Raw genomic sequence first — 23,828 nt, 5'->3', positions numbered from 1 at the left:
CTGCCTTCTGGTAATCCTTGATCCCCCTTATTAGTCAAGAACTTAACTATTTCTGACTTGAGTGCACCCAATAACTTGGCCTCCACAGCCTCTGTGGTAACTTGTTACATGTATTCACTATCCTCTGGCACAAGAAATTTCACCTCATTTCAGTTCTAAAGGATTACCCCTTCACTTTGAAGCTGTCCTTTTAGCTGCTATTCTCTCTGACTAGTGGAAACATCTTCTCCACGTTCACTCTATCCAGGCCTCTCAATATTCAGTAAGTTTTAAACAGATCCCCGCCTCCATCCTTCTAAACGCCATTGAGTACAAACCTAGAGTTCTCTACCGCTTCTCATATGACATGTCCATCATCCTTGGAAACAGTCTTGTAAACTTTCTCTGGACCTTCTCCAATACCAGCACATCCATCCTTAGATTTGGGATGCAAACTGCTCACAATATTCCAAGTGCTGTCTGTCCAGAGTCTTATACAACCTCAGCAGTGCATCTCTGGTGTGGTATTAAAGCTTTCTTGGAATGAATACGAACATTGCATTTACTTCCCTAACTGCTAATTGAACCTGCATGTTATCTTTATGAAAATTCTGAGGACTCCTAAGTCCCTTTGTGTTTCAGACTTCTGAAACTATCCCCCCATTTAGAACATAGACTGTGCCTCTCTTCTTCCTATCAAAATCCAAAACTTCACATTTTCCCACATTGTATTCCATCTGATACTACTTTGCCCACTCTAGCAGCCTGTCCAAGTCATTCTCCAGCCTCCCCTCTTCCTCAACACTACCCCTCTCTCCATCTATCTTTGTATCATCTGCAGTCTTAGCAACAATGACCTTAATTTCTTCATCCAGAACAAGAGGGCACCAAGACAGGTTTTTAATATGGATGAAACTGGACTGTTTTAATGTCTTCCACCAGATGGTGGATTTGTCAAAAGACAGCATGCCATGTAGAAAAAGATTAGAGTTTTTTCAGAGCTAACTCCAGCATTTTTTATGCCCTTTATTATGCAAGGTCAAACCATTGTAAGGTGTAAATGAATTGAAAAATAGAGACATTTTTCCTGTGTTTACTGTGCCACCCGCCACTGTGTTTTTATTTTTCTTGGCGTAGAGTACACTTGTAGGGAAATCAGGTTACACTAATGTGAAGCTCTGCTGAAGATAAGTTTGTGGGCGGCTCCTTGTGGTTCAACTTATCACAACTTTACTATACTTCTGTTTAATCTATTTTTACTTTGTGTTTTGTCAGTGTATTATAAGCATCCCTGTTGTTCATACAAAGTTGTTTCAGCAATGGATCTAACTTCTGAATATTGCTTTACTTGGCGTTTGAGTTGTTTTCAGGTTTAAAAATTGGCAAAAATTCTAACTGTTACATTATTGAACAAAATATTCAGTTTCTTCTCTCTGAACTTTTGCTGAGGTTTATACCAAATTAAGTTTTCAGCCAAATTTGTTGCATGTGCTCCCTGGAAGTAAAGGTTATTTTATCTTCATTCTGAATACTAAGCTGTTATTAGTTTGGTTATAAATTATGTTCTGACTGGAACTGTGTTTGTTGTAAGCAGTTGATGCTGTAAAATATAATGCAGGATAATTTTGATTTTGACGTCTATTAATACCTAACATCATCTAAAATAACTCTGTCTATTCTCTGGGCAACAGCTGTAGCTGTAATGAATTGGCATTTGTAAGAAAAATATTCTGCAAATAGATTGTAAACAGTGAGATTGATGAATTTAATTTGCTGTACAACCTGAAAAGGCTGAGGTGTTTATTAGTATTTGGTGTGGCAATTATCTTTTAATTGCTTGCAAGTCAGTTATAATTGCACTGACAAAGAAGTGAAAAGCACTTCCAAATTACTGGTGGTGATCATGACCCCTTGTGAACTGAAGTCCCTATGACAATCACCACAATCACAATCCAGATCTCAGTAGACCACACATGAGTTGTACTCTGGATAAAAGGTCATGGCTGAGATATTCCAGTCTTCAAAACAGGTGGTTTATGCATAACTTAATGGCACTGGTATTACAAAGTTGAGCTATAACAGGAACAATTTTTGTGTTCTTGCGTATGACATTAACTTAGGATGGATTTAACTTCATAATCAAATGTAATATCCTTATGGCACATTTTGCATCAGTTTGTGGTAAAAATATGTACAAAAAATGTTATGCTTTTATTTCAGAATCTCATTTTATCCATATTATGAGACATTTGAACAGAATGCTAGTACGTTTTACTACTTTGGGGAGGCAAGTTCTGAGGAAGGGTCACCGGACCCAAAACATTAACTCTAATTTTTCTTCCTGGATGCTGCCAGACTTCCTGAGCTTTTCCAGTGACTTCTATTTTTGTTCAAAAATATTTATGACTGATTCAATAGCTGTTAACACAAGAAAGATACTGAGCAATGCATACAAGAAAAATCGAAGATTTGATTACCTGGTTTGTGCTGAGAAACTAACTTTATTTAGGATGGTGGTAGGAACATTAATCTTAACTTTAAAATCTCAGAACCATGGAAAAAAATCTGTCAGGTTCCTGTTTTTGTTTTGTTTTATATAGTTCAAAGTAAGATTTCTGTCTCTCTGAGTCTTTATTACAGTTTTCTGCAGCTGAACGCTGCCAAAAGATGCCATTATCATGTTATGAGACTTGTGGCCCACACTATGTGCACTTGTCCTTCAACAACAACAACAACAAGAACTTTTTATTGGTTTCAAATTGAAGATAATGATCATTATTAATAAACCATGCATACTTAGTCACTTATTTATTCACCAAATAGAATTATTAACCTTGCAGTGTTATTACCTTAAAAGTTGCTTAAATTGATATAAATATTGATTAATAATTCACTTGGAGATTAGTTATTTCTTAGTAACAGCATTTCGGAATGCTAAATTTTATGTAATTAGATAATTTGGTGCTTTTATTTATAAATAATGTTTCTCTTTTTATGATTCTCTTGGGAAAAAGATAAATTTTTTTGGCATTGATCATAACATTTCCCCTAAATTCAGTGTCACACTGACCCTAATCTGATGTCTAATGTTGGCATAAGCAGAATTCATGTTAGAAATTATTTGTATCTGTATTTAGCAATTTGAGTTATAAAGCAACAGGTTATTGCTAAATTACTTGAAATTTATAACAATATCAGTCTTTCTAACTGTTTGCCTTATTTGAGTCTTTATTGACTTGCTTTGGTTAACTTCCAAAGTAATTTAGGCTACAGTTAACAAGGTGTAGAGTTGGATGAACACCGCAGGCCAAGCAGCATCAGAGGAGCAGGAAGGCTGACGTTTCGGGTCTAGACCCTTCTTCCGAAATGGGCTACAGTGTAGGCTACAGTTTTGTGAAAATGGTGAAGATCCTGGCCTTGGTGCTGAAAGGTGGGACAAACTCACTCCAATGGGTAAACACAGGGCCTGCAGCTCAACAGGTTTGTGTGATGTTTGGAGCTGCACCTGGAAGCTGAAAACCCACCAATGAATGTTGTACTCTGCAAGAGAATTGCAATCTGAGGGTACTGGGCAAATAAGGCCGTTACCACCAAGACTACTTCATGAGTCAAAGGATATCCAAAGTGGATTTCAACCCTCCCAGCCTATTGAGAGGCTTCTAGAGTTTATCTGATAGTCTCCCCATTTCATTACTCGTAAAATACTAGCTGAATTGGAAGCAACCCTAAACCAGCCAGTCAGCTTCCCAATTGAATTTGGGACAGATGAGCCTCTTGCCACCTTTCTAGCTTTTCTACCTCTGTTTGTGCATTCTTCAATACCAATTAATTTCTCGTCTTAATTTAGCCACATAACATGGTATTCAGAAATGCATAGTTCAAATCTGTGTAAGTTGTGCTAACTGCTATGAAGGTTTTTAAGAATCGATTTTGTTTTTAAAAAAGTTGACAAACCAAATATAGCACATATCATATATGACAACAAAAGCAAAGAGAAAACAAAAGTTGCATTTGTCACCACCTGTTTTTATAATCCTATATGGACACATCTGGTCTGTTTTAGCAGCTGAATAAAATCCAGATAACAGTTGCATGTTACAGTTGCCTTCTGTATTTGCCATCAAGCAGAGAAATAATATTAAGCAGAGTTCCTGTTCTTAATCACTACCCTTAGTTCCTGCTAGAAAAGAATCAATGTACGGATGCGGAGTGAGGACAGGATCAGATTTGAAGATTGACTAGCTCGCTCATCTGCACTTGTAAGAATGACCATTTAGGTAAAAATGACCATCAACGTATTTGAAGGGCTGCCCATGTCTGAAACCAATACAAACAAGAATCTGTGCCTTGAAGATAACAAGTGAGAAAAGATTGGTTTTCAAATTAAAATACTACGGGACGGTCTGGCTACTTTGCTTCAAAAAATAAGTTTTTACGAAAAATTCCTGAAAGTAGTAATGTAGATTATTAACAATATGAAGTCAAAAATAATGCAGACAACTAAGTAATTTCTTTTCGATGGTATTGGTGCTGATCTTTCTAATCAAATTACCATTTGAATATTTTTCTGCAGATATTGGGGGTCTGACCAATGTGTCTCAATTGGAGCAGTTGAACAAGCGTTACTGGTATGTGTGCCAGGATTACACTGAATTCAAGTATCCACACCAGACCAATCGTTTCCCTGAACTTATGATGTGCCTGCCAGAGATACGCTATATTGCAGGTGATTGCAAATACAATATTTTAAACCTACATTGGTTAGATTTGATTTATTGTTGTACTAACAAAATAACTGCTAACGTGACATCATGCAATAAAATTCTTCCTGTTTTAGCAAGTAAAATTCATTGGTGTATGGAATGATAATCCCCATTTTGTGCTTGCATTGATTTTCCTAACAAAATTACTGGCAGGGATAGTAGGAACTGCAGATGCTGGAGTTACTGGCAGTTGAGGAAGCAATAAAAATAATATTAGAACTAAATGTAGTTTATTAGAAAAACGATGGTTGCAGAATACATATGAAGCGAACAGAAGACTTGTAAAGAGGGTACTTTGGAGAACTGAGGAGAGGAAGATGCAAGTAAAACTAGGGACCTTAATAAGCCAAGGGGAGGAAGTTAATGGATTAAGTACAAGTTGAAATATAGTAAAGAAGAAAATAATATGACTTGGCATAGACCAAGGACTGGTGGTTGGCACCCAAGGATTCTTTAAAAGTGAAGTGGGTCATAAAATTTCAAAAGCATCACTCTCAATTTTATGAAACTGATTAGATTCAAGAAGTGTCGTTGGATTGGAAAATTGGAAATATCACACCATTATTTAAGAAGAGGGGGAAGGAGACAAAGGTTACTTGTCACTTCAGTAGAAATTGTGGGTAAGTTGCTGGAGTACACCTTCTCAATGTTATGCACTACTTGCCGTGGAGAGTAAAGTCAGGTGGGTCATTAAACCAGCACCGAACTCCATTGCACCAGTTCCCCAACTGTCAGGTTGGTTTGAAATAGCTTCCAGAGGGACTGAAATCTTTTAAGTGTCAGCTGATCGCTGAGATTTACATTTTTACAAAGTGATCATTCCTGCTTTGACCAAAAGCTGTATATCTAATAGTCGCTGACAACGGCCTGCTCGATCAGCATGAATTGTATTGAATCAGCGTACAGGTTGTGAATTCATTCATAGTCTTTAGCTATTTTACTCCAGCGTACTGACCCACATAGCTTTGGCTGACTTAGTTCATGCTAATTAGAGAATAAAACCAAAGGCAGTAATTGGGATCATATTTCGAACCAAGAGCTAAATTGGTCACTACAAAATCAGTGCATGAATGTTTCTGAGATAACAAGGTGTAGAGCTGGATGAACACAGCAGACCAAGCAGCATCAGAGGAGCAGGATAGCTGACGTTTCGGGTCTGGACCCTTTCTGAAGAAGTTTTCCTGTTCCTCTGCTGCTTGGCCTGTTGTGTTCATCTAGCTCTACTTCTTGTTATCTCAGATTCTCCAGCATCTGCAGTTCCTACTAACCGTGAATGTTTCTATTTGTTTAGAATGTTGCTAAAGCTACTGAGCCAGCAGATGTGTGGTTTTACTATGCTAAGCAACATAGGACATCTAGCTGTGTTAAGGGAAAGTTGTTTCTTTATTAATAAAGACAAGATGTTGTCAGCAAATGTTCCCTATGTGTTGCTACAATTAACTTGGATGGTGTCAGCTATAAGAAAAACAGATTTTAAAAAGGGGGGAAAAGGCACTGAGGGGGAGTTGTCTAAAGGCCATCTAACTGTAGCTGTCCATTGGAGACAATAAATCAAGGGACAATATAAGCATGTAAGAAAAACAGTACATTAATCCTTGGATGGCTTCAATCTTAATATAAATTGGGAAAATCAAGTTAGCAAAGATAGCCATGAGGAAGAATAAGTGTTCTAGGCAACTGTGCTGAATACCATTATGTTATGGATCCAGCAAGGAGTCAGCCTGTCTTGGATATAGTAATATGTAATAAAGCAGATGTAATAAATGTTCTGAATAAAAGATCCCCTAAGGAGCAGTGATTATGATATGGTAGAATTTTGTTTTGAGAGTGAGAAACTTGAGTTGGAAATATTGCAAAACTTGTATAAAATTACATGGAGAAGAGGGCAGAGTTGGCTAGAATGGAATCGGAAGTAAGTTTAGCTGAAAAGACGGTTGAGGAATGATAGTTCTTGACTTGCAGTAAAGATGACCTGCAATTCGAATAAGAAAGGGGGATTCTAGGAGGGGATAAACTGACTATGGTTAACTGTGGACGTTAAAGTTACAGAATTAAATAAAAACACACAAATTGGCAAATATGAGTGGCAAATCAGAAGATTGGGAATGTTTTAAAAGCCAACAAAAGAGAGAACATAAACTGAGTGCAAACTAGCAAGTGATGTAAAAGTGAAGATTAAGCTTATTTAAATATATAAAAAGTAAGACCTCGACCAAAATGAACATACGCCCCCTGAAAAAACAAACCTGGTGAAATAATAATAGAGAACCAAGAAATAGCTGAAGATGTATAAATACTACAGATCAGTCTTCACGGTCAAGGATTCGAATAGCATTTCAAAAATACTAAAAAAAATTAAGAGGGGTATGTGTGTGTGGGGGGTGATATGGTATGGAAAGTCACAATAGCTATGACTAGAGAAACCTAACACTGGGGCTGACAACCAATTTGTCCCCAGCATCCTGATCAGTTGCATCTGAGGATTTTAAATGAAGTTGTTACAGAAGTAGTGATGGCACTGTTCGTGATTTTCCAAGAATCCTGAGATTCTGGATAAGTCCAATAGATTGGACAACTGTCAATGTAACACCCTTATAGAAAACAGAAGGAAATAAAAAGTGCATAACTATACACCAGTAAATGTAACATCTGTCATTGGGAAAATATTAGAACCTATTATAAAGAATATAATAATAGAGCATTTATAAATGCATAATCTGATCTTGCAGAGTCAGCATGTTTTCATGAAGAAGAAATCATGCCTGACAATTTTATTAAGGAGGTAAAAAGCAGGATTTGTAAAGGGAAACCAATAGATGCAATTTATTTGGGATTTCTAAAATGTATTCAATGTGTTACTATGCAAAAGGCTATCAAATAAGAAGAGCCCATGTGGTTGGAGCTCATATTTGCGTAGATAGAGGATTGGCTAATGAATTAAGGACCAAGAGCTGGGATAAAGAGGGCATTTTCAAAATAGGAGCCTGTAACGAAGTAGAATGCCATAGGGATCAGAGCCTGGGCCACAATTATTTGGGATATATTAATATTTTGGATGAAGCAACTTGCAATTTTGTGGATGACACAAAAATAAATGGAAAGGTAAGTGGTGAGAATGGAAGTCTACAGAGAAAAAATAGACAGTTTTAAATGAATATGCACAAATTGTCAGATGAAATATAGTATGGGAAAGTGTGAGGTTGTTCAGATCTTCTATTCTTCTTGAAAATTATTTCAATGAGGTAAGACTCCAGAAAGTTACAGCACAGAGGGATTTGCGTACTGTCATGTATGAGTCATAAAAAGCTAGCGTCCAAGTTCGGTGGGTAATAGAGAGAGGAGAAATAGAATGTCGGCTTTTATTTCAAATGGATTGAGTATAAAATAGGGAGGTCCTGCTAAAACTATAGACACCACTCGTCACATTACACATGGAATACTGTGAAAAGGTTAGCTCTCCTTATGAAAGGAAAGATATGCTGCTGGTGGCATTCCAGATTAACATCTGGTGATTCTGGTTATGGATGGATATTTAATGAACTGAAGTTAAGTAGTTTGGGCTTGTATTCAATGGAGTTTAGAGGAATGATATGAGACCTTATTGAAGCATATATTGTGGAATGTTGTAGCGATCTGAACGACTTGGGTTATGGCAAGATTTGTTGGAGAATCAAATGAGAGTTCTGGCAAGGACTACCTCTATTACAGTTCTTTTTTTCTTTATTCATTCACAGGATGATCATCACTGGCTAGGCAGCATTTATTGCCCATCTCTGATTGCCCACAGGGTAGTTAAGAGTCAACCACGTGCTATGATTCTGGAGTTACATGTAGGCCAGACCAGAGAAGGATGGCAGTTTCCTTCCCTAAAGGACGTTAGTGAACCAGATGGGTTTTTCCTGACAATCGACAATGGATTCATAGCTATCACTAGATTCTTAATTCCAGATATTTATTGAATTCAAATTCCACCAACTGCCATGGCAGGATTTGAACCTAGGTCCCCAGAACATTATCTTGGTCTCTGGATTAACAATCCAGCAATAAAACCACGAGGCCAACATCTCCCCTGCTTGGCTTTGCCAAGCAGCATGGTGATTTTCTTGCTAGGCAGTGGTGAGTTGCCAATTAAAGGGGATTATAGCTTGTTAAAGGCCTCATTAATGCCATAAGTCACCTCATTAATATTCAGTATTCTATCTTACCGAATGTTCGAAACAAGGTAGATATTGAGAATTCTTGATATCGAAATCAGAGTGGGTGTCTGGTAACTTCAGCTCACAGGCTGTGAATAGCCTCCACATTATCATTGAATCCCTACAGTGTGGAAACAGCCCTTTGACCAAAACAAGTCCATACCAACCTTCAGAGCATCCCTCCCAGACCCCATCCCCCTAATCTACACATCCCTGGACTCTATGGGGAATTTAGCATGGCCAATTCACCTATCCTGGACATCTTTGGACTGTGGGAGGAAACCCACTCAGACATGGGGAGAATGTGCAAACTCCACACAGACAGTCGCCCAAGAGTTAAATCGAACTTGGGCCCCTGGTGGTGTGAGGCAGCAGTGCTAACCACTGAGCCACCGTGCCGCACCAGAAAGTGCCTTAGTCACAATGGGCACCATCGCTTTCACCCCTCATCAACAGACATTGGTAACTGATGCTTTGCAATCTCACAACCATCATGGCACCCTTACGACACATTTGCAGTCACAAAGAAAGCACAGACTTGGATTGCAACATGCAATGACAACCAGCATTAAAAGTCTGCAGCTGAGTCACTTTGTGCCCATTGTCAGGCATCTAGTTCACCGATTGGGCAAGGCTGCGTCTCTGGGCAGCTCAACTTGATCTCTAAGTACCTATCTGCATGCTCGCAGCATTCATGCCTTATCTTGTCTGCTTTGTTGTGCCAGTCAGCACATTGGTGCTTCAGCCAGAGCCAAAGGCTATCATTACTATTGTGTCAGTGAGCTGCATTGTGCAGTTATACATGCTGCTCGTCAGTGGGAATCTGGCTGGCGTCTTGATGAATGGTGTACTAAAACATCAGTTAAAAACCTACAGCAGGTAGCTGCTGCTGAACCGCACATTGATTTCATATTAATTCATTTATATCATCATGCTGGGGGCTAGTCCTCAGGCCAGTTGAGGGGTGACAGTTGTCGGTCAGGGGAGTCTTCGGGCTGTCAGTCTGTGACACAGTCTGCACAGAAGCCAGAGGGCTTGGCTACTGTCGGTTGTCAGGTTGAAACAGTTACCATCAGGCTGTCTGGCTGAATATAGCCTGGGGAGTGGGTAAAGCTCCATTACTAGGCCAACAGTAATGATCAGGCGAATTGGAGAAGTCGTATATGGCTATTCATGTCTAGAGGTTACTCATCAAAGTTGGCCAGAGGTCTGGGGCAAATGCAGCCTTGGGTGTTTGTTCATTGTTTAGGAAGGTGCAGAAGGGGCTGTAGGGACATTGGGAGCAGTGGGAGACCACTGTTAAAAGGGGTTAGTGTCATGTTGGGGGAGGGAAAGCAAAAGTGTTTGTGGAGGTGTGGACAAGAATGGTGACAGGCACAAAATCAAGATGTTTGGACATGTGTGGAACAGTACTGGAAGGCATGGTTACCCACAGGAGAGGCAGTTATTGGCAATGAACATCACAGTGGCCTCAGTAAAGGAAACATTGAAGGTTACAATGGGCGTCGTTAAAATGTAATGTTGGGGCTTAGGCCACAGGTAAGCATTGTTGGAAGTGAAGTTTGACGTGCTGGGCCTCTACATGGAGGAGGGAACGAGTGGATTTGGCTTTTGGCATAGTGTGAGGTTAAAGGTGTCATGGGAACTTTATGGGGAATGGCAAAGACCAGACAGGACCCATTGCTGTATCGACAGTGAGCTGAGAGCCATCTCTTGCCATTATCTTGACTGGAAAATGGCTTGGACAGTGCCCACAGATGGGCATATTCACTATCACTTCACAGGGGAAAGTGCAGGATTCAGATCTGCTGGAAGTTAGGGCATTGAAAGGGTAAATAAATGAAGCATATGTTTGCAAACTGCGGCTACATTTTACTTGCAAACATTTACGTGCACGTATTGCAATACGAGAAGAGTGAATATGCTTAGGCATCAAATGGTGGTCAAAAATGGATGCACCATGCCATTGATACTGGCTAAACTAGCACTGTCATTTCAGTGTGCACAAGTTACTGGCAATTTAAAATCATATGAATGCCTAACACAGGCAGCCCATCATCTGTGGCTCTTACAAGAGACCTGTGGGCTAGGGGAATGTAGCTGATCAATGAATGCAATAGAAAGTTGAATGGTTGAGTTTGGAATGGGAAAGGGATCAGAACACAGCACTCTGGATGTAATGTGTCGCCTCTGGTGCTGCAACCAAGGCCATGGTGGAGCAGATAATAAGGCTGTTCAGATGTGTATCCCACAGCTTGAAGTGGTCTGGGGGGTGTGGAGAGGGGTTGGGTGGTGGGTGGTGCAGAACACTCCTCTGGCTTGTTGCTTGCTCCAAGGACTGTAATGTGATAGACACTGAGAAGTCGGGGAACAGGAGCAGTTGTCCGAAGAGAAGGATGAGAATGTTCAGCTGCCAGATAGCTTCTTCTGGATGCATTGGGCATTACAGAGCAGGCAGGACCTGATTGACACCCATGTCCAGTGGATGCCAGCTGGTTGCGGAAGGCCATCATGGACTGTCGACGTCAAGATGCCAGCTTGTGTGGGTGCAAACTGCAGCCTGTGTGCGTTTTCTGTGTCCTATTTTACTGGCTGTCAAAAAAGGTCATGTTTAGATTTGGACAAATGCTTGCCTGTGTGTGATTTTCCCCAATTCGACAATGACAAAATGCAGCTGACCGCTGGTCATTGGACAAACGGTACCGTGCACTCAGAAGTTCTTCATACGGGATGTATCTGGACAGGTACAGTGTGTGGCGTGGTGATTAATCAGTGACTAGTTTGAGAGAATGGGTATTGCATGTGCGAGCGAGTACCACCATCCTGGCTAGGCGTCATGAGCTGCATGCTATTTCCATGCTGGTGAAGGGTAACACTGGGTGGTATTGCTTGTCCAGGTGCACAGCAGCTTCCAAGGTGATACTGGAGCAAGAAATCCCAGTCTTTTGGTAGATATTCAGTAAGTGGCATGTTGCCCTGGGAACTACATGGAGCAAGATGGGGATAGAAGCAGATGTGTGTGACTCCACCCGTGGAGTTAATGAGGCAAATTTCGTAGGATACGGTGAGAAATCTCACTGAGCTTGGCTTCATGGCATTGCCAAAAAAAACGTAAAAAGCCCGTTATTGAATTGCTTCTAAAGCCAAGCATGATGAAGTTGTAATTATTTGTCTGGAACAAATTGAGACAAGCAGAAAATTGGGTTTAATGTAATATAAATAATCAAACAAGATCAATTGCTTGTGAATCATAAAATAACTAATACATGCTTAATCGATTGTTGTTGCAGGTAAACTGGTCAATATCCCTTTGGAACAACTGCCTTTGCTTTTCAAAGCAGTCCTGCACTCATGCAAAGCCAGTGCAAGTAAAGAATGAGCCATCACCTAGTGGCTCTTGAATTTGCCATGCCTTATTTTGGTGCCTCAGGTGGAGAAGAATTTGGAGGGGAAAAGTCAGCCAAGACTCGAAGAGCAGGGAATATCCTCAGATTGAGTGAAACCCTGTGATTCTGACAGCAGCTATATTTTACTTTATCTATTTATTTCACGACAGAGTTGAATGTATGATCTTCAACACAGTGCACATGCTTCTGTACAATGCAGTTAATGCATTTTCCTTGCAGTTTACGGTGTGTAGGGTGTTAATGTTACAGTATTGCCATTTTAGGTCTAGTTGAATTTTTTTTATATTTTTGGGTGAGGGGCTGAGCAAAATGTTTTATTAAGACTACCTCAATAATGAGATGACATAGATACATGTCTCTCTTTTCATTTTCAAATGCCTTAAGGCTGTCACTAAAGTGGTCCATTTTGGCAAGCTGCTGCCTTGTTGCAACAAATCGGTACTAATTGTAAGCATATCGATTGCAAATTTTAGTTGCTTCTTCATTTCCAGTCTTTGCAAGAAGTTTTATTTTTAACACTTTCTATTTTTTTGTGGATGTCGTTTTTTTTAAAAACACAAACTCAGTGGGGATCCTACAGAAGGATTTAAATGTGGATGGTGCAATAAAACACATCCAGGTGCTCTAATCATGCTACTTTCAAACTCATATTCCTACTGATGAGACTGTCACAGTTGACTCCTAATTGGAAGATGTAATAGATTTTCTTTATATAGCCTTTTTTTTTCAAACTAACATTACATTCGGAAATGACGTAGATGATTTAAAGAAGCAATACCATCTTGGATATTCTTTATTGTAAACCAAAAATGTCCTGTTAAATAGTACTAGAATATTAATGATGTCATTAAGTTTTTTTTACACTGCTTCTCAGCAGATCATTACTACAGCAACAACAGGATGTATAACTGTATATTTCTAAGAGCCAAAGATTTTGAAAATTCAAAATGATAAATATTTCCCATTCACTGTACATTTGCATTTTTAAAATGTTAACCAGTACTATAGCATATGTAAATCCTTGACTAAGAATAACTGTTAAGGACTTAAATGGGAGTTTTAAACTTTTATTCTTGAATGCACCATTTAAAAGAAAAAGTGATTTGACTTTGAAGGCTTTATTTCAAGTTTTAGAATGTTAAATACAAGGCAGCATTGCTTTCCAAGGCGCATGCACCTATTTATCTTCCCCGTCAACACAACTCCTTTGCGGGGGCTGCTGTCTTTAAATAACCTACCTCTGCTAAAACAAGTAAAGTTGTGTTTTAAATATAAAAGTTCTGTGATCAGGTAGTGCACTCACCAGTTTTACAATTAAATAACACCAACTGTGGGTTATTCTGGATCTCGATGCAATGACATTATCTTCATGAAAAATTGTGTGGCAAACTTTTATTCATTCGGAAACAAAATGGTGCTGTTAATTACATTGCACAGTATCATTTGGTCACCAATGTGTGCTATCTCACCTTGTTTCTTAAAAATTGAAAAGGTTGCTAAATGTTTTGTCACAAAGACAGTGTCCTTGTGATTTATGTAACTTCTGCTAAATCGTTAGATTTATGGAAACCGATTCATGCTGTCCAATGATTTTAACCCACTTTGAAATCCAAAGCTGCATATTGGCTTGGAACTTGTGGTATTGACAGCAAGACTACTCACGTTTGCTATTATTATTCCATTATTACTGGCAGCAAATTCTGAAATGTAGAATGTCATGGAAATCCAGAAGTTGCTAACGGTGATTCCACTCTGAGGGTACGCTATTGATGCTCCCTCCATCTGAATTTAATAGAAATCCATTAAATTGAGAACCTTCACAATCTCACCATTTAGTTCTGCTGCTTAAAATACCCTTAAAATGTGTACCTTGTTAAATGAGGTGTTGTTTTTAAAATGAGACCATCCTTAAAATAATATTTAACTCATTCACTGACCCTGAAAACTAATTGTACCATATCAAAATTTCCATACTTTAAAAATCTTCTAAAACTTCTTTATCTTTGTTTTAGCTTCTAACTTAATCCAATCATAAATATTTATTTCACTACCTGAAAACTTAAACCATTTGATATTCAGCATTTTAAATTTAACTTCCTCGTTTTGTGTGTGTGAATACTTCAGTGTGATTAGCTGCTAACTTGCTTGCTGACATTACTGTTGTTGAACACAAAGATATTCCCCTGGTTTATCACCAGATTTAGGAAGGAGAAAACGATGACTGAAAGATAGCTAGATCTTTGTGGGCATCATTCCTAACGGTTAGAGACAAGTGCCTTTGCTTTGCTAACCACAAAATGAGTAGTTGTCTCTTGCCCGCAAATAATCAAAATGTAACCATTTGTACAAGCCAAACACATTCTGAATTCAGTCTATGTTGGTGAATCAGCTGAAAGAGTGGTTTGGTTCAATATCATCCCATTAAGCTAGATATTTAGACCATTACAGAAACACGCATTTGAGTTCACCAATTCATCATTTTTTTCTCAAACTCTCTACTTCAGCAATTGGGTAGTTTAGACTATACTGAGTTTTGATACAGCAACACTACTGCAAGCTTACACCCATTAGTTCTTATTAACTCCCTTACATGTAACTCACCTAATTTCATTAGTATGACACTCTGAGCTGGCACATTTTTGCAGTTAATCCCATTCTCTATTCACATATCTTGTGAAGGATTCCCTGTGAAGTTACATGATTGTTCCCTATATTCTCACAAAGTAACCAAGTATTTCCTGAAATTTTGCTGCCCATTCACCAAAATAATGACATTTTGGGAAATAGATGTGATTTCAAAATTACTGTTAGTGTTAATTCAAATTAAACAAAATTGCTTAATGCATTTTATATACATGCAGTGGATGGGGATTTGTAAGTGTTGGTTAAGTTTAGTGTGCAGTGAACTGTTTAAAATAGCTAGAGAGCTTGTTACTGAAATTAACACCAGCCCCCGCTATGCCCACAACCTTGACCTACTATATAGTCATATGAAATTGATTCAGTATGACCATCTTACCACAATGTTCACAGGGAAGATTTGTAGGTGCCTTTTGTACCTCTAAATTGTTTTACTACTTTTGTTTTTTTCCATTAACTATATCATAAACAAGAAAACCTTTTTATGTGAGGTCTTCTTTTAGCTCCCTGTCCTTTATGATCTTATTAATTCAATCATTCCTGCAATCAGATTCCAGATATGCTCATTTTAAGGCAAGAGATTAATTGGTTGATTAATGGTTCTTTGTTTCAAATTTCTGGACTAGTTTCTGATGAAGAATATTTAAGATTGTGTAAAGTATTGACTTGTTTTGCAAAATTTCCTACCTGTGTAATCAGTCTGCAAAAGAATTGTCAAAAAATGTTCATAAGTTGATATGGAGATGACCAAAAAAAACTACAATTATTTTACAATAGTTATAATTTTGTTTGATATAATGTGCTCAAAATAAGCATACCTGAACTCTTATACGCAGGTATCTTCATCTTATTCGCAACCAAGTCTTTTAAGACTTGTTTTAAAACAGGGTAAAGTGAATGTGTCGTTTGCATACGAAAATTACTCAGGTATTATGATGAAATTAGATGAACTAGTTTTAGAAGTAGAAATTTTGAACCACTAAGTATCTTTCTCTTTAACATTGCAATTGAGGGGAATAATTGAAGGCTGGATTTTTTTTTCAGGGAATTGATGGTCTAAATTACATTATTATACAGATTTAAAAACCTATTCACATTTTTGCTATTCACATGTTTAAAAAAATGCAGGATGAACATTGAAACTGTGATAACAATCTCCAAGCAATGTGGGAAACATTTGCCAAGTAAGAGATCAGGTAGTTGTTTTCCGGTACTTCTCAGCAGAGCACTGGCTTTTTTTAAACCCAGAGTAGAATGGCACATCAATTTTGTTAGATTGTGATTCCCACCTGTAAAAAGGAAATACTTGTATGTTCATTAGTACCATGGAGCAGTTGCAATTGCAGATAATGGGGGATTTCATCTGTATTGATGCACAGCCTGCTATCATAACTTCTTGTCCCATTTAAGTGTACAGCCAAGTTAGCTGGCTGTGTTAATATAGGCCAAATCGTAGGCCCAAACTAGAAAGACTGCCAACTCCTGTAAAGAACAGCATTGGCACTAAAAACAAAGAAAAGTCTATGAGCTACTTAATTTGGAGAATCTATTTCATATGGGGCACATAATATTTACAGACACAATAAAAACAAATTTGTTGTTAGCCATATTGGCGAATTTTGAGCTTTTGCTTTTCAACCAGAATATAATAAATTTGGGAACCACTGAAAAGTAAACATTTGATTTTACCAATTTTAAACACTTTTAAAATTGATAATTATTGTAATAGGTGTTGCATCTGAAGTAGAAGAGGAAAAGTCTGCAATATCTGACTAACCAGAATGTGATGTAGTAATGATCACTGCTGATCATAGAGCTGTTGTTTGCCAAATTGTTCCACCTTCCCAGATAAGTGTGTTATGAAAGTCATTTATGGCAGAGATTGGTGCATTGATTTATGCATTAATACAAATATGTAACTGTTTTACAAAGAAACATCACTATTAGTTGCGACCATTCTCAAAACTCTACTTGGTAAATGTTAAAACACAAAACAATAAAAAAATTAACAACTAGCAAAAATGAAGGAACAAATGCATTACAGATATGTATGGAACTAAACTTTTGCTTATATTTTGGAATGTACATGCAGAGGCATTACAGTCAGTTGTCAGTTCTGTATATTAACCAACCTCCTTCAAATATAGCATTAATCCAGACCTTCAAAGCAGAATCCCTCTTTAAACTTGAATTTCATTTCTACCTTTTTGTTTTAATTATCTTTTACAAGTTTTTTGTGAATGTGGGTGAAAGTAAACCACAAATTAATTATTTACTTTTTGTAATTGAGTTAAATTTTCAAGTTAGATGTTTGTGAAAATGTATCTCTTTCTCAGGATGATAAGCGGCAATCAGTCCTGCTATGTATCCGAGAGCAGGAAAGGGGGGGGGAATAAAGATGGTGTATAGTGAAACTAAAGAAACAAGTAGTGTTTATAGAAAGTGTTTGATCCTAAGTGACAACTACATTATATGGCAACATAAAGTCTGCATTTTTCCAAGGGTCATCGCTGCCTTGCACGCAATGCAGTTTATAGCTCAGGGATCTATATTTAAATTTGTGGCCCACTGGAAAAACTAACTTTATGCTGAAAGCTTTTTTTTGTGGACAAATTTAGGGCTAAGAAGTCAAATGCAAGTTATTTTTAAAAGAATATCAGCAACATTCGTTTGGTTTGAGCCTGAATGTTATTTCTTATCATTCTTGGCAACACAGATCTTATATAAATAACATTCAACCTTGGCTGCGAATCGTAAATGCATATTTATGACTATAATTTTTCAAACGTTTGGTTCAGATTAAATAGTCATTTGCTATACCACTCCATACGATGTTTTGCATTATGACACCAAAGATTTGCCATTTCCACGTTGCTCTTATTTTGTCAAAATATTCCTTCAACATCATCATGTTATAAACTGAAACTATCAAGTTCTAGATTAATTTAACGTTTAACTTCCTCTTGTTTATGCCAGAAAATTATTTAGAGTATCCTAGGTAATATGTATGATTAGGTACACTTTATTTTTGCACAACAACTAAGTTGATGGTTTTGTCACTGTTGAGACATGGCAAATCTTAAGTGACTGTTTAATGTGATGCAACAGCTAACAACTTTTAAGTGTTATTTTTAAAGGGACCATTGCTGCAGAAGCTCTTTCTTCATCCATTCTTGGCATATGTGCATGCTAAACAGGCCAGCATTTCTCATCCAACCCTAGTTGTGCTTGAGAAAGTGGCAGTAGGTCTCCTTGAATCATTGCTGTCCATCTGATGAAATATTGTCATAGTGCTATCAAGTCTGTAATTATATATCCAATGTATTTGTCAAAACATAAATTTTGAAAATTTTGCAAAATTGTATTAACCTCAAATGCACGTGTAGGTACTGTCAAATACTGAACAAAAGAGCATGAGTCTGGAATAGCAATTGGCCTAATCAGCTAGACCTGTACCAGAGATCTGTCTCAATGTCCTGTTTTTTATTATTCTTACAAAATGAAAGAATACCACTGTATTCCGCTACATGTTTAAAACAGTTCTCTGGTACTAGAGTTCTTGATAACATGCACATTACTTTTTACATGCTTAATATCAATCTAATCGTATGTTGTATTTTGACTTCTATCTTAAATCTTTGATAATACTAGCTAACTGATAGAATATGAACAAAATGTAAATATTCTAAAATTGAAAATGGCTTAACATGAAAAGAATTAAAAATTATTGTGCTACTTAGCAAAACATTTTTTTGGCACCCAAAAACATAATACATAACATTTAACAACAGACTGAACAAATGGATTGTGATAGAACGCAACACAAGTGTCTTGATGTTTTATTGTTTATAAATATTTCTAACACTTACGTAGAAGAATGTTCTGATATCCCAAATATGTCCATGAGAAAAGCACAATGTGTCTGGAAAGCGCCAGTCAATGGCGCAAGGTACCAGATTATCTGAGTATCAGCTTCATATTGCTTATTGTGAATTGTGTTTTCATTGAATTGTGGAATGTGTCTTATAATAGTTGATGCATAATTTACACAAGTGACAGTATGGAAAAACTACCTCGTGACATCCTGTTTAATGTCATCAAGGGATAATGTAGATTATTTTTTGCTGTTCACATTGACATTTTAATTAAGCACTCTGGTGTTCGAATATAAAAATCGACATTTTAACAATTCTGCATAGCTAGTGATTATTATGTTTTAAACCTACATAATTCTGGTGAAGCTTCATTATTTCCATGTGTTGTCTGAAGCTCACTAACTCAGTTTACTCTAAGTGCTGTCTTAACCCTGACTGTGAAAAGGAGCTATTGTTGTATGCTTAGTGCATCCTCATTTATTGCCGGACCAGTCAGGTATCTTGTAAGCCAAGATCAACTTATAAATGAAAAGAATAAGGTCAGATGTGTCAATTTACAAAATTGTGGGCTGTGAAAAACACTTTCATTCATTTGGATTAGTGTGTAAAAAGATTATTTACACAATAGGGCTTTCTGAGGAATGTAACAGCAACAATAGAATTATTACATGTGCACCAATAACTGCTGTTGCCAAAATAAAATCTGCGAAGAATAATGAACTCACCTACATCACAGGGTGAATCCTCTGCCAGATTTGAAAGCTCAGTTGTTATAATTTTCCAAATGTGGTGGCTGGTAGGCATGTTAAGGGTCACTGATTAAATGGCAGTTTAAATGAGCTGCATTTGGCACCATTGGTTTTAATTATAATGTCATTAACCCGATTTATACAAATTCTGTCACCTAATCTCAATGTTGTCCTCTTCATTGATAATTAGTTTCAGTTTGTGACGTTAACCATTTTTGACTTTTGCTGATGCCACAGATCATATTTACCTGTTGTGTGTAGATCACATTTTCTTTGGGTCTCTGAATATTGCTGCTTCATTATTCAATTTTTAAACAGGCATTAAAGTGCTAATTTAGCTGTAGTAATTTAAGGAAATCATGCAGCATCCTGCAGCTGCACGCAAAAGTGTAATTCTCAGACCCAACATTTAAGAGCTACATAAATAGGAATGTGAAACTAAATCGGCACATAAGCAAAATGATAAACAGCAATAAATTTGACAGTGTTTAAAGATGCTCATTATGGCCCATTATGTTCTGCAACATATGCAATTCGGGGGTAACACAAACAAAGCATTGTTGGCCAGCTGGTTCAGTGCAATCATAAATCTTCACATCCTAACCCTTCTGCACCAGTTCTTCATGATTTACCCTCTGTTTCACCTTTGAGTCGTGTCTTGACTCTTAAACACTCTTGTGCTGGTGTCATGTTCAGACAGGCTGGTGATACTTAGTGCTTTGCTGAATAGTGCTCATCTGATTCAGCCTCGATGACTAGACCCCCTTGTTCTATGAAGAACATAAAAAAGTGTACAGACTGAAAAACTGTACAGTATTTTCACAATATTATGTCATGAGTTCTGCCGTGTCTTGCCATCTGAAAAGACACTACATCTTCCAAACTTACAACTTCAACTTAACCATTCTTTTGTCATGAGGCTTCATCAGTCTGTGGTGCAGCCTTTACACAAAAAAGTAGATATCTGTATATTTCTTGCAGAAACTGTTTCATTTGTTACATGCTAGTGTTCAAAGAATCTGACGGCACAGGAGGAAATCATTTGACCATAATGCCTGATATAAAAAAAAGTGTGGAGCTAGATGAACACAGCAGGCCAAGCAGCATGTTAGGAGCACTCTGATGAAAGGTCTAGGCCCAAAACGTCAGCTTTTGTGCTCCTGAGATGCTGCTTGGCCTGCTGTGTTCTTCCAGCTCCTCACTTTGTTATCTTGGATTCTCCAGCATCTGCAGTTCCCATTATCTCTGACCATAATGCCTTTTAAGTTAATAAATTTAGTCCCAAGCTCCTTAGCCTTGGCAAGAAGTCATGCAGTCAGTTTTTTAAATCTACTATTAAATTGGATTTCCCCACCTTCCTGGTAAAGCTAACTTTTGTAATTTGGTATAAGTCTACTTCAAACAAAATTTGAAGTTTTTGTTTAATGACAAAGCATGTGACATTTAATTATTAACTATTAATTAGCTACTCAGAATCAAAAGGATCATTTAAATTTCTTTTAAATACTCAGCAGATAAATCACATTGATAGATGTCACAACTCTAAACTTCCATCCCTTTAGTGCCATTGATGTGTTTGTGTATTCAGAATATCATTTTTCCAATTTTTCTTCAGTGTGACAAAAATGACTAGGCATCAGGAAATACTGTAATTTCAAGTAATGCCCTTGAAGCCATAAAAAACATAACTAGGTTCCAGTGCATGTTTTGATTATTCCTTGTGATTGGTTTCTGTTTTGTAACATGTACTCATGAGTAGCCATTTCCCATTGTAGTTTTAAAACTTGCTCCACAAAATGACGTCACTTGAACTGTTAAAATGCAATGCATTAAAGAACATAGGATCTATGAAGTAAGGATAAAAACAGTGGCAAGAATGTTGCTGATTATCTGCTGCTCTGAGCTTGGAGAAATACTAAGTCTTTAAATTTTAATTTATTTTAAACATCTGGTTGCATTGTTCCTTGGTGTAAATTGCAGCAGATAGTACTGCTGGCTCCCACTTGCAATAATATAACCAATGTGCTGCCTTTTCTTTGTCAGAAATAGTTAAACATGTAAACTGAAGCTGATTGCAATTACTACAATGTTTTTTGAACAGCCAAAAATATGGTCAGTTTATACAGTTCAAAAGAGTTCTAGCTTTTCCCAAGATCCCTTGAATATGTTAGGGAGACATGATGTCACTTCAGTTTAACCTTTGATAGTGAATGTTCTCGTTCGCCTATGAAAGGATCACTGCTTATTCACATCCAGAGTACAGGGCAACAGAATCAACCTACAGGCCTTTTATTGTTTTCAAAAGAGTGTACAACATTTTCTCCCATATATTAGAAATTGTGAAATGTCATTATGGCTTTTTTATGGATTTCTGTTTGCTCCACTCTATAACTTGACTACCTTTTTGAGAAATATGTGACCAATAAGTGTTAAAGCATGTTTAGAATGTTAGAAATTTGAAAAATAAATGTGAATCAACTTATCAAGCTAATCCATTTTTGTCAATTATTGTGTTAATATTTACAGATTTGTGGGCTGCATATTACCTTGCCAATAATAACACTTTTCTGACAATACCAACATTGCATTTCACCTTTAGCATAGAATCTTACAGCATGGTGGTAAAGCCCCTGAGTTTGGACCATAAAGTGTAGTTCAAGTCCTACTTGTCACAGATATATCACATCCAAACAGATCAAATTTTAAAAAAACTAAAATCAGCTCAGCATAGATGCACAGGAAAATAAGACATTATAGTATAATGGTGTAATCATGCCTTCTAAAGATTACAAGTTGTTTGAAAAATGTTCTTTTAAAGTACTTTGAAACAATTAGAAACTGATCCACAAAATGATAACCAAATCTTGATTAGAGGTTTGGATAACTTTTACATGAAAATTGAATAACTTAGTTGGATACATCAATTATTTCAGTGTTTTGCAGATTTGACTATTTAAAATCAATTTATTCTTAATACTGTTAAAGGAAAACACTCAGCAGGTTATGCTGCATCTCTAGATAGAAACAGGTGAAGTTTCAGATCAAGACGTTCAGCAGAAGGAATGGGAGGACAGGGTTTTTTTTAAATGCTAAATGCTTATGATCCAGCGGTCATGTACTTAGGCATTCTGTCATCATCCTTCTGTGAAAGATGATGGATGTACAGCAAATAATTCATTTAGATGGAGTGTATCTATATGGTGTACCTTTAGAAATAGTCAAATCGGTCCTACAAAATAAGAGTATGCCATTCAGACAACTGAACCTGCTAAATAAGGTGGTTATATTTGCTGATCTGATTGTGACCACAACTTCACATTCCTTCCTAGTCCTGTAAACCCTTTATTCCCTTGTTAAATCAAAGAATCAGCATCTACCTTAAAAATATTTAATGATCCTGCCTCCACTATTCCCTGTAGAAGACGACTGATCTAAAGACATTCAACTGTCAGATAAAGTTCTCATCATCTGCCTTATTTGGAAAAATCTGTTATTTCTAAACTGTGGCCCTAGCTTTAGCCTCCTCCACACGAGGAACATTAGCATTTACTCTGTCAAATCTTGGAGGTTGTATGTTTCAGTCACATATGTATGACATTCTGTAGGTTACCATTTACCAGAAATTGAACTGAACTAGCTGTATATAGACTGTGGCTACCACAGTTGATCAGAAGCTAGGATTCCTACAGCAAATAACTAACTTCCTGACTCCCCAAACCCACTCCACCATCTGCAAGGCATAAAAGTCAGCTGTGTGACAAAATATTCCCTAGTTGCCTGGATGTGTGCACCTCTAACAATATTTGAGAAACTGAATACCATGTAAGACAAAACATTGGCACCACATTCACAAACAGACTCCTCTTGCCACTGATCCTTCAATGCACCCGTATATACCACTTACAGGATGCATTTCAGAACTTCATCAAGGCTCACAAAACCACATCCACTAGCATTTAGAAGAAGTCAGCCGATAGATGAGAACAACCCATCGTCTGTGTCAAAATGTTGTGGCTCCCTCCCCAACAGCATTGTAGCTGTACTCACACTGAACAGATGGCAGCAATGCAAGAAGGTATCTCAACCCCACCTTCATAAGTACAAATAAATAGGGATGGACAATAAATGCTGATCTTACCAGTGAAATTCATACTCCCCAAATTATATATTTTTTTTAAAAATTCTTCTAAACTCCAATATAGGCCAAGCTTGTTCACAC

The 23,828-nt window shown here is 37.3% G+C and overlaps 1 protein-coding gene across 3 annotated transcripts in view; it reads left to right on the top strand.

Annotated features, from left to right (window-relative positions):
• The window catches only part of LOC125465549 (nuclear receptor subfamily 6 group A member 1), a 371,434-nt gene extending 349,359 nt beyond the window's left edge, over positions 1 to 22,075 (top strand). For all 3 annotated transcript variants that reach the window (XM_059638274.1, XM_048559188.2, XM_048559189.2), the window contains 2 exons: positions 4,553 to 4,705; positions 12,229 to 22,075. In XM_059638274.1, coding sequence (XP_059494257.1) covers positions 4,553 to 4,705; positions 12,229 to 12,317 — 242 coding nt within the window. In that variant the 3' untranslated portion in view covers positions 12,318 to 22,075. The remainder of the gene's footprint in view (positions 1 to 4,552; positions 4,706 to 12,228) is intronic.
• The last annotated feature ends 1,753 nt before the right edge of the window (positions 22,076 to 23,828 follow it).

Source organism: Stegostoma tigrinum, chromosome 29 (assembly GCF_030684315.1).
Source record: "Stegostoma tigrinum isolate sSteTig4 chromosome 29, sSteTig4.hap1, whole genome shotgun sequence".
In the NCBI taxonomy this organism is placed as follows: Eukaryota; Metazoa; Chordata; class Chondrichthyes; order Orectolobiformes; family Stegostomatidae; genus Stegostoma; species Stegostoma tigrinum.
The sequence above is the reverse complement of the archived record's forward strand: the minus strand, read 5'-3'. Positions and strand labels throughout refer to the sequence as shown.